The 11,370-nt window shown below is 49.1% G+C and overlaps 1 protein-coding gene across 1 annotated transcript; it reads right to left on the reverse strand.

The window, feature by feature from the left end:
* Positions 1-320: 320 nt before the first annotated feature.
* On the reverse strand, positions 321-6,848 carry LOC119391201 (cholinesterase 2). The gene is made up of 3 exons (XM_037658874.1): positions 6,750-6,848; positions 4,162-4,316; positions 321-1,782 (listed from the first exon to the last, which is right to left on the reverse strand). Exons 1-3 carry the CDS (start codon positions 6,846-6,848, stop codon positions 321-323), a joined length of 1,716 nt encoding a protein of 571 aa, XP_037514802.1.
* Positions 6,849-11,370: the final 4,522 nt, after the last annotated feature.

Below are 11,370 nucleotides of genomic sequence, written 5' to 3' on the forward strand. Positions count from 1 at the left end.
ATACCGCAAACGAGGATCTTTTCCAGCATTTTTAGCAGACCATATTTGTTTTTCAAAGTATACTCGAATATTTCAGTGGTTTAAGCTCCCGGAGGTAACCTGAGATCCTTAACTGGCTGTCTCTATACGCAATATTTGCTCGTATTATTCTATTTTGATGTCTAAAACATGCATGTCGAGTGACATATGGCTTTGTATTGTGTTCGTATTTTATGGCATAGACCACATAAGGTGGCTATGTATGATGTTTTACAGCATGCTCAGCTCAAGCTAGCTCTCTGCGCATCTCAACTGATAAGCCAGACCAAAATAAAGGACTCTCACCCCGTCTTCACAAACGTAGTCAGTTCAGTAAGGTTCCACATCGGTTCAAAGAGTCCAGTACCGATGTAGACATAGAAGAACACCACGGCTTTTCTCTCGGTAGCCTCTGATGCTAAGTCTAGCAACGGGCAGTAGTACATGGCATCTACGAGCAGCCGGCTAACTCCCGAGCGGTCCAGGCTGGCTAGGAAGGCTTTGGCTCTGTCTGATAGATTAACGCCACCACCAGTACCATTCGAGCGACCGAAGAGGCGTGCCGCCCGAGTCATCATTTCGCTTGGTTTGACTCCTCCTCTCGTCACGTTGTTCTTCGCGAGGGCGTCGTCCACGTATGCGAGAGCGTCTCGCAGGCTGTAGCCGCACAGTACGCTCACTTCCGTCAGCTGGCTGGTCGCGACGTTCTTGACGAGTGTGTGGAACGAGAGCGGCTTGACCTCTCTCGAAGGTACAAATCCCAGGTTGCCCACCGTCTGGCTCGCTCTCACGAGGTCCTTGTAGTCCCTGTTCTTAAGGCAGCGCAGGGTCGCCTCAGTGAACATTGCGGAGTCGACAAGGCATCCGAGATGCCTGGCCAGGATGCGCGCGTCGGCGACTTGGCTCCGCGGCAGCAGAGACATCGGCGACAGGCCGTGGAGCACGAAGCGCTTAAAGTAGGGCGCGGAGCGCAGGTCGGCGGCGAAAAGGTCCGTGGCCAGCAGCAGACCTCCACCTCCGAGACCCAGAGCGACCATCTGCGTAGGATCGCCGTAGAAGGCGCCCACGTTGCTACGTATCCAGGACAGAGCGAGAGCGACGTCCGTGAAAGCCGCGTTGCCCGGCGCCTCTTCCATGGGCGTTCTCAGGTACCCCAACGCTCCGAGCCTTACGTTGAGCGCCACCACCACGACGTCCCCGTAGGCGGCCATCCGGCACCAGGAGTTCTGGTAGTCGGTGACGTGGCCCGTCTGGAACCAGTCGGTGGTCAAGGCGACCACGACAGTCTTGAGCAAGTCGGTCGGCTGGCACAAGAACGGCGACCAGATAGAGAGCGTCAAGCAGTCTTCGGAGCCTACGGGCGTGCGGCTCGTCGGGGACATCTGGGCGCACGGAGGTCCGTGCTCGTATGCGTGGAACGTGCCGTTGGTGTCCCACGGCGCGGACGCTACTGCCGCGCCGAAGCGCCGGCTGCCCGCCGTCGATGCCGCGTAGCGAATGCCGAAGAAGTGGCGAACGTGAGGCTCCGAGGGGTCCGCTGGTTGGCTGGATTTTCCGTATATGATGCCGTCGGCGAGCTGGACGGATAGCTGGGTGGATGTATCGACGCAGTCGTCCGGTTCACTTGCGCCGTGGACTCTGGCGGTGGTAGGTTGTGAGATGAACCCGACTCCACGAATGAAGTGCGGCCGCAGGTACAGGAGAGCGAAGGTGATGACTAAGAGCACCGTTGTAATGGAGAGACAGACGGATGCAGCGCGACTTCTGCAAGCAGAGTTACGCAGAGACTGTGTTTAGTTTCGCTGTGTCGGCGGCATCGTTGACATTCGTACGATATGAAATTATGCTCCCTTTTCTATCATATATTCTAAAGCTGAGTAGAGTATTGATGTAAAAAATGGGCACGCACGAAGTGTCGCCAACGTTCGTTTTACCCATTTACCAATGAAACTCAGTTATGCTTAAGGCAAAGTCTTTCTCCGCGGGGCTTTTAAAGCTCGCATTATATGCAGTGATTTTAATAATGAAGCAACCTAATTTCTGTTACTCATGGTCGAAAAAATTGTCAATAGGCTTTAAAGGACAGACAGACAGACAGACAGACAGACAGACAGACAGACAGACAGACAGACAGACAGACAGACAGACAGACAGACAGACAGACAGACAGACAGACAGACAGACAGACAGACAGACAGACAGACAGACAGACAGACAGACAGACAATGAACTTTATTAAGATAGTCCTGAGGAGCACCGCAGCCGTTCAGGGCGGCAGCGCCGCGGGCCGCTCCCACGTGGGGACGGGGAGGCCAAGCCTCACCGCCGCGTCGTGGGCCCTCTGGACGGCCCTTAACTGGTGTAGTAGATTCGAGCTCCTTAGCTCGGAGCACCACTCTTCTTCAGTGAGGCGTTGAGGGCCCCGTAAGGAGGGACACCGCCAGAGCATGTGATCTAAATTGCTTCTCGCACCACAATCGGGACAGTTCGATTAAAAAGTTTCTCGTGCGGAAGAGGAAACGTTCGTCTAGACAGCTGGTAGTGCTTACAAACCTCGTTGAACGTGAATAAAGGATCTCGAAAGACCTCCCGACCAGTCCCCGAGGTACTGCCTGCGTCCAATCCGGCGCGGTGGGTTAGCTCGCGCGCGCGGGTGTGGGCGACCTCGTTGAGGTTAGTCAGAGAGGAAAAGTGCGACCCGAGATGAGCCGGAATTCACGTGATGGTGTGTGAGGAAATGCGTGAAAAACAAAACTCTGTGTAGGTGGATGAACATCGGAGCCGACGGGGACACTCCCGTCTGTGCTCTCGTCGCCGTTCCTAATAAATGAGCTGCTCCTCGGGCGTTCTCCCAGTGTACGGTCGCCCTATGTGATTGTTATACGGATGACAGTGCCAACGCAGCGCCTCGACTCGACTGACGTGGCGAAACACGTAGTAACTGGTTTTTATCACTTTATTTCATTAGTTTTTCCAGCGCTCCCTAGAGGGCACCAGGGGCTTAATCATTTTGATTCAAACGCACATTTGAAGCATTAGTGATGAAAACTTCTGGTGCCTTCCAGAAAGCGATGGAAAAACTAATGAATTAGTGATTTCTTCCAATGCTCCCAAGAGGGTAATAGGGGTTTTCGCATACGGACAGCGACACGAAAAACTCAAGGAGGTGTGCCATGTACAGCCGCCCATTTTTTAAACCTGAACTTGCGAGCATCGACCACCGAGTTGATAAGCGCCGTACAACGGAGAGCAGCATCGAAACGAACGAGAATACGCGCATGCGTGCTATAAGCCGTGCTGTGCAACTGTCGCCTGCTAGGCTTTTACGGCAACCGGACACGAGCCCCGCTTCTTTTGAGCACCGCTGTCATCTTTCTTTTTTTCTTTTCTGAACGCTGATATCAAGTTATAAAGAAAATGTCAAGTGGTCGTGCTTCAGATAAATGGGATGTGATGACACCCGCTAATTATACTACGTGCGTATCAGCATTTTTAAAGCGGAGCCGTTAAACTACAGAAAACTCTCATCATCAGAGAGCCGATGCGCGCTCTGGCTCATTTCGTCCTCTTCTTCATGGTCTTAGTCTTCATGCTTAGTCAAGACAATTAAGCCAAGTTATGCTAAAATGAACCTAGTTAAGACCATAATAATGAAGGTCATTGTGATTAGGGATTTGCCAACAAAGGGAGCGCTAATTCAAATCCCGATAATTAAAATTTTGTTACTCATGGTAGGCTGTGTTATTATTTACTTTAAGACCTCGCTAATTATCAGGTTACTGATTAGGATCGTGCTAGGTAAGACTATGACAATTAGGCCTGCTTATTAGCAAGATATTCATTAACATGACGTTAACTTGCCAGATCTAAATTACTATGATCCTAATAAGAAGTTCTTAATAGCATGGTACTAATAAGCAAGGTCCTAATCAGCATGGCCGTAATTTACAAGATCTTAATTAGGTGGGACCTAATAAGTAAGGTACCAAATGTACAATCCTAATTAGCAAGGTCTACATTAGCCAGGTTTCATTTAGCGTGGCCTTAATTAGCGTTATTGTGACATGGCTTGGCTTAGTTGGAACGAACGAACGATATGACCAACGTGCTGGTCGTACTATAACGTGCCATGTCTTGACTTACGGGGCAGCGCTGTGCTGTGATACCGGGGTCGCAGTGCCGGTGTTCATGGCTGACAGCACCGGCAGGGAAATGCTCAGCGACTTTTTCTCAGAAGCTGCTGTAGTCGGCGCTCGGGAGTAGCTGCTGTTCTCCAGTGCAGATGTGGTTGTAGTGTGCTGAAAAAGTATATGCAGGTTTCGTTATTGTGAACGCGTGATGATTGAAAATCAAACGACTGTGAGGATCTTCAGGAAGAAGTCGCAGTTTCGCCGCAGGCATGGGACCTGGCATAACTAAACAAAAAAAGAAAACGCTGGCGTATGGAAACGCGACCGCTGCATCGAGCGAAGCGACCTTCGTGCTGTCTATCACTTCATAGCAAACCGAGTGGTGAGAACACAACACGTACAAAGGTGTGAGCCGTCTCCTGATCGCTGTACAGGATACAGCGCGCGCGACAGCGGGTGACCACGCCCGCGGCAGCTCAAAGTATATCTAGTTGCGGCCGGAGGCACGCAGCCCCTCTGGCCCTTCCATTACGGCGTCATTCATAGTCATATCGTGGTCCTGCCGCGTAAAGCCTCATAAGTTTTTACTATAGTATTTTGAAATGTACGATGACACGCGATTATATAGTGACTGGCCTCGACCAGTGTTCGAAAGAGGGCCACCTCAAACTCGACGCTTTCGTTATCGCTTGAAGACCAAATGGCGACAAAACTTCACTTTGACTCAATTGGATATGAGTGGTATATACCGATGAAGCAGCGAGCTTGACTGGTCTCCAGACCAGTCAAGCACCGAGAGATGGGTGCAACCCAATATAGGATGTATAACTTACTTCGATAATAAAATTCCGCACAGTCATGGCTAAGCGGAGGCACGCAAGTACATAGAGCAAGCCTCAATATGGCGTTACTGCTGTACTTGATATCTCGTTACCTTGTTTTCTGGCACTGACAGACGTTTGTCAGCCGCACGCTCCATTGGTTGCTTCGAAGCCTCCGTAGAGAAGGTCGCTGACCAACTCTTCGGCGTGTACGAGCGGCGGCTCACCCCCGACTTCTTCGAAAGTGTTTTCGAGATCGACAGTGCGGAGCTAGGCGGCGAAGACACGCCGTGCTTTTGTTGGAGCTCGGTGTGGCCAGACTTCGCGGTGGTTTCCACGCTGACATTCAATGATATTGGCGAAGAACGCTCCCCGGAACTCCGAACAGACCCGATCCCTGGCAGCTGCGCACTAAGAGCTGCCCAGGACGTAGACCTAGCCTTTGTCACAGCGGCTACTCCAGACGAGTGCGCAATGGTGTCGGCAGTAGATCGACTTGGGAACGCTGGGGACGTGGCACCTACAGCATAGCAATGGTATGGTATAGTATACTATATTATAGCATAGTATATAGTACAACACGGTGTGATATTGCGTAATATAGTACCGTATAGATAGAACATCCTTAAACAGGGGTTGTCGCTGAGCCAACGTTTCGAAAAGTCGACTTGTCTTCGTTGCTGCCTTTGCGAAGACAATTCTCGAAACGCTGTCTGCAGCAATACCCCCTGTTCAAGGATTTTTCATCTCTCCAGACTTTCACCTTCCCCTGAGCTTCTGCATTGTTTGGATTATATAGTATAGTGCAGCCAGGCCCGTAGCCAGGGGCGGGGGGGGGGACAAGCCCTCCCCCCCTCGACATTTTGGTGACGTATGTGTTTTTACCAAAAATAAGTAATGAAAATAGTTGTTTTTCTCAAAAAGTCAAGGTTTTCAGCAAGTGCCCCCCCCCCCCCCCCCCCGAAAAAAATTCCTGGCTACGGGCCTGAGTACAGCATAGTTTTTTATACGGTATGTATAGCGCAAATCAGGACAGATTTGCGCGCCATCAGGATGCGAGTTGTAAGATTGATCTTGATGTTTAAACCTGGCAGTACAGCGCTTATAAATTTCACGATACGTTCTTTCTTTTTTTTTTTTTTTGAGGCAGTGGAGTCTTGCTTGCCTTAAGAGCTGCATTTTAAAGCTTTTTGACGATCGATGCACACTTCTCATACTGTGTACTGTGCTTCGACCACACTCCACTGTTAAAGCACTCCTTTAATGGGGCATACTTCTGCAGGCACAGGTGTGCTGCGGACGTAGTGGTTCTCAGTTTCTGGGCATATGCGGATTGCGGAGGCGCATAGTTATGCTACGCAGAATTGACATTTATTTCTTAACGTTAAGCCGACCAGAGTACGCGCTGACCGATTATGCGGAGCACTACGTATTCCTTCGTGCATTCTCTTTTCGAAGACGGGGATCATATTTCGGCCCACGGTGCTTTAAGTATAGGCGGTAGTCCCCCGGAACGTTTCCATGATTGTTATTGGCCTTTAGTTCTTGCCATCTTATGCACGATTGCTTGCTGTCTAAAGTATATAGTCATTGAATATGTGGCTATTCGCGCACGATGTGTAAAACAGGAGGACCACTTAAGACTCCCACATTATCAGACCACCTATCGTATGGCGGAAAAAAAAAATGTGTGGCAGCTCCACTACTGCGAAACTTGAGGAAGTGCGTAGCACGGACACCCAGCGATTCCCGTTCGTAGAGTTCCCACTGCGCCGTTTACCACGGCGTCGATGACGCCAATGTTTGAGGTAAGCATGTGGGGTTTCCCCGACATAAGTGGAATCTTGTCAGGAAGATTCGCAAACTCGGTGTGCGACATGTACGCTACTTTCTGCTGCGCTTTATCGACTTCCTGCTGTTACGGCAGTTGAGATACGCGTCGTCTGCAGCGAGGTCCGCCAGGTCGTGTCCCTCATCAGATATAGCGACACAGCGCCGGAGAAGCCTAGGGGGAGGGGCATTCGCTCACTCGGCGACACGGTGGCGCCCTCTCTTGCGTAGTTCCGGAGTCAACCGCAGGTTGCCGAAACATTTTTAGCGATTTTTATTTTATTATTGCAGTTACTTCTTGCTTATTTCTGTTAATTATATTATTTTAGGCCTTGTTCGTTCATTGTAACCCGGTTTTTAGCACTGCTAGCTTTGTTATGGCCTGTATTGAGCGCTTTACTGTGAGTGTGATCACGCCACATGAGATACATAGCTCATGGAGGAAGGAAGTATTCCTTCCTCCATGGCATAGCTGGACGACAATCCGGGTCCCTGAAGTGCTCCGCACTTAATGTGATACTCGTTCCTTCTGGCGCGCCGCATGAATGAAACGTAGGCTATCTTTGGCATCCCGTCCATCGGTGTCAGCGAACACGCTTCATAACCATAATAATGAACACTCTGTAATCTCGGCCGAAGCATCTTTTTCATTATGTAAAGAGCTATCCCACTATATTGTTATCTTTTTACTCGTCGCACTTATACAGATCGCAAAGCGGCGCGCTTTAATCGACGAAGTCACGATACGGCGTGACGATCGATACCATACGGACGAGAATCATCGGTAGAAAATTACGTCCACTAAGTAGCAAATGACTGGGAACGATTAAGGACGTTACTCTACTTGGGCCGTGGTCATACTGATAACGCAGCTGCCACGTGTCTTTGCGTGGGCTTATGGGCGAAGATAAGGAGTGTAGGTCAAATAATATTATCGTGGAGGTTATGATGCGCTTTAGTATAAAGTCGCTGAAGGCAGAATTTCAACTTAACCGTAAGCATTTTAACTCTCTGAAAGAACCGGGTTAAGTCTACGTAAAGTGATGATGATGATTATCCTTATTAACATACCTTCGAAATGAGGTGGCCAGTACTAGTCCCCTGGACTCTTCTTTGCAATCGTGTATTACTCTGTATGTTAAAGTCTTGCAACCGGGCTATCTCGTGTTTTTCTCTCTATTTTCTTATACAAGCTCTATGTTTTCACATACTTTTTACTCCTGCAACGTCTCCTGCTATATCAACTTCATCACGCTTTCTTTCGACCACTGTTCTAAACGTTTCTTGCTTACAGTACGTGTCGGGTGTAGTAGAGTATGGTATAGTATAGGAGAATAGAGTGGAGTATAGCACACGGCGTTGTATGAAACGCCAACCACTTAATAAGTACTGAATACCCGAAGGGACTTTAGTATAGCCGCGTTGATGGCGTCATCTGGTGTCGATGACGTATACCGATAGCAAACAGCTATCACTGCGTGACCTGAGAATTCTGCTTACTTAACTGCTACAGCGAAACGTGTGTAACGACACAATTTGGTATTCTACGATAATACCCCCTCCCCCCCTAAGAAAAAATAATAACGGAGCATTTCGAATGCTGTCATGTAGAATCGCGCTATAACGTTAGTGCACGATCGCCTGATATGGATGTTAAGCAACACAGAGCGCGAACTAACTACTGTTTGCTATAGTGAGTTTGCACTCTGTATTCTTGAAAGTCTGTCCCCGTATTCGCTACAGCGTGATTATCCAATACGGTGTTTTACCCATTGAGCTTTATGTCAGAGAACAAGTCACAAGCGTTGTTGCTACCGTAGAGTTTCTTACAAAAATTATTGTACATAGAAAACTCCACGACTGCTACTCTCCGTGTCTTCGGTAATCAGTCTAAGGTGTTTCCCCGGCAGGATTCACAGAGAGCGGCAGTCGAGCATGTGAGATTATATCGACGTCAGAAGCCGCTGCTCTTTTGAGAGCAAACCTGCAAATGTGTGTACAGGTGGGCCATGTGTTCACGAAACACAGCTAGCTATAGAGTACTCTTACGGGTTGAAACGCGAAAATTTAGGGAAAAGTGGTGCACGCACTTACGCTTCCAGCGTGTACAGTTCGTGTCATATCGGCGTAAACTTTACTCGGACTCTTACGTCAGAGCCAACATTACCTTTAGCGGTCAGATTTGCACCGACATGAACTAATTACATCGAGCAGTCGCTTATAGCAGACATTATACTAAAAATGATGTCGTGTTTCAATACGCGAGTACTGTACAAGCTACCGAAGGAAGGAACAGTGCCATCAACAACGTTGACAGTTTTTCGTGTTGGGTCGATCGGGAATGAGCGCATAGGATCGCAGAGGCTATAGGCTACTCGCCCGATCGCACTGGCGAAAAAAGCGTGACATAGCAAACCTGAGGACTTCGTAGGCTGCTCCCCCGGCGTAGTCGCTTTCTGCTGGTCGTGCTCTTGATTTTCGGGAGACGCCATGACTATTTTCGAACCCGTCAGCTTGCTTTCCGCTCACTTGTTTTCTAAGCCAGCTACGCTAACGCTGGGCTTCGCTTCTTCTTTCTTTTACGATATTGTGCACACCTCGCGCCATGTGATTCGACCCGCTATACTCCGTTTCATACATACGGTGCAACGCTATGGATCCTAGCGAGACTTCTGGGAGTAGATTGTTCGCACCAAGAAATAGTTGACTAATTTTACCACCGGCTATGGGATTTTTAGGGGCGAAGCTCCTCTTAGCCTAACCTTGTCACGCGTCCGGCGTAAGGCGTAACCGGCAGTATACTACGACCCATCACCGATCCTTTGCAAACTGCCCACACCTTCGTCTTTGCATCATCCCACTACGATCCATCACCGATCCATTACTTTACCGATCATAAAGCCGTTATAATGAGGGGGAACGGAAGCCACCTTTGCAAACTGCCCACTACTTCGTCTTTGCAAACATCCCACTACTTCCTACTGCTTCCCACCACACTGCTTCCCACTACATCCCACTGCTTCAGGAGCTTCGCCCAAGCTCTTCATCATTCACCCGTGGATATGCTGTGAATTTTTTTTAGACTAAGTAATGAATGAAGATGCTTTGTGCCTTGAGAATAAGCAAATATGCGGTTGTCAGTAGGATGTTCTGGATCGTTTAGCGTCTCTTTGGTTTCGTATAGAGGCCTGTGCAGTCATTTACGGTGGCGCGCAGCCGGAGCTTATTGCGGAGGTCACGTTTACAACAGCGCGAAATGCGCGGACTTGTATATTTTGCTAAGCGAACTTCTTGCAAAGCTTCCACAGCGTTGCACGTGATGTATGAAACGGAATATATAGGTGCTTTTGTGTGGTTTAGAGCCGGTGACTCGCGGGTCGTGGTTCACCAGCGACCACGGACGTTGCAGGCACATCCAGATCACCAAAACCACCAAAAACGTTACTAAACCGTATAATTAAACAGTGAAAGTCAACCGTTTCATTGCAATGACTTCGTGATTTGTCCATGCTTTTTAGAGCTGAGTCCTTGCCAGCTGAATGACACTTACAGGGCCCGTTTTGCATCCGCCTCAGTCGACTCGAAGGCGAACGCCATCTTCTTTTCCCCCCAAGTCGATGTATTGAACCGCCCGTGCCCTCCTTCGAATGCTTTCTGCAACTAACGTGGTTTTCTGCAATGCCTCCAGGATCGGAGACATTGTAAGCTTTCTGCACGTCACATGGTTTTGCACTGCCTCTGGAATCGGCCCACATTTGACCAAGCAATGATACCATGGGATGACGACACCACGTGGCAACACGTTATATGACGTTACAGCGAGGTCATGATGACGTCATGTGGGACGTCATCACGTGATATTTGTTTTGCATCAATCGTGTTGACGCCGCGGACGGAGGACGCTGACGCGGGACGCCGGTGAACTTTCGCGTTTCGCGTTTAACCTCCGCGTTTAATATTTACTGCACCTGACTGCAGTAAACACTGAGGCTTTCGCCTTAATATATACTGCAGTAGGGTGCAGTAATTTTACACGGTTGTGTCCGGAGTGCGGCAAATGTCTTCGCAGCGCTACGATTTAGCACGCATGGAGGCCGTAGGAGAATCAGCGGAAGGGAAACAAACCAGGCCACATACTTGCTGGGCTCGCTCTCTCCTCTGGCATCCAACTGGCATAATGAATTGCATCTTTGCGTACCGTTGCTGGCACACGCGCATGTAGCGTTGTGTAATCGTATAGCACAGCGTCACGCATTGTTCGAAAGATTAACCCAGATGAACCAGTAGGAGTCACTCACGTGTACAGTAAAAACAGACGTAGTTTTTAAAATAGTTTAGTGGTAGTGGTGGCGGTGGTGATGTCGCCACAGGCGGTGTTAGCCTGCGACTGCTCTGCCTGAGCGACTCTTTACTTGTGCTATGTCATCACCGTGTATCAATTAGACCGGTCTCTTGCAGAAAACATAAAAGAATACCAGCCACTTCCTTGCGATCATTCGCGTAACTTCCCGAAACAGAATCTGTTCGCAGCAATGTTAAATGCATAAAAAAAGCAGTAGAGTTTTTACAAA

This window comes from Rhipicephalus sanguineus, chromosome 4 (genome assembly GCF_013339695.2).
Source record: "Rhipicephalus sanguineus isolate Rsan-2018 chromosome 4, BIME_Rsan_1.4, whole genome shotgun sequence".
Taxonomy (NCBI): domain Eukaryota; kingdom Metazoa; phylum Arthropoda; class Arachnida; order Ixodida; family Ixodidae; genus Rhipicephalus; species Rhipicephalus sanguineus.

Coding starts and splice junctions, on each gene's coding strand:
- LOC119391201 (XM_037658874.1), bottom strand. CDS start 6,848: ATGTCGCACACCGAGTTTGCGAATCTTCCTGACAAGATTCCACTTATG. Junction 4,317..6,749: donor TTGGCGTCATCGACGCCGTG/GTAAACGGCGCA, acceptor ATACTTTTTCAG/CACACTACAACCACATCTGC. Junction 1,783..4,161: donor TCACAGCACAGCGCTGCCCC/GTAAGTCAAGAC, acceptor CTCTGCTTGCAG/AAGTCGCGCTGCATCCGTCT.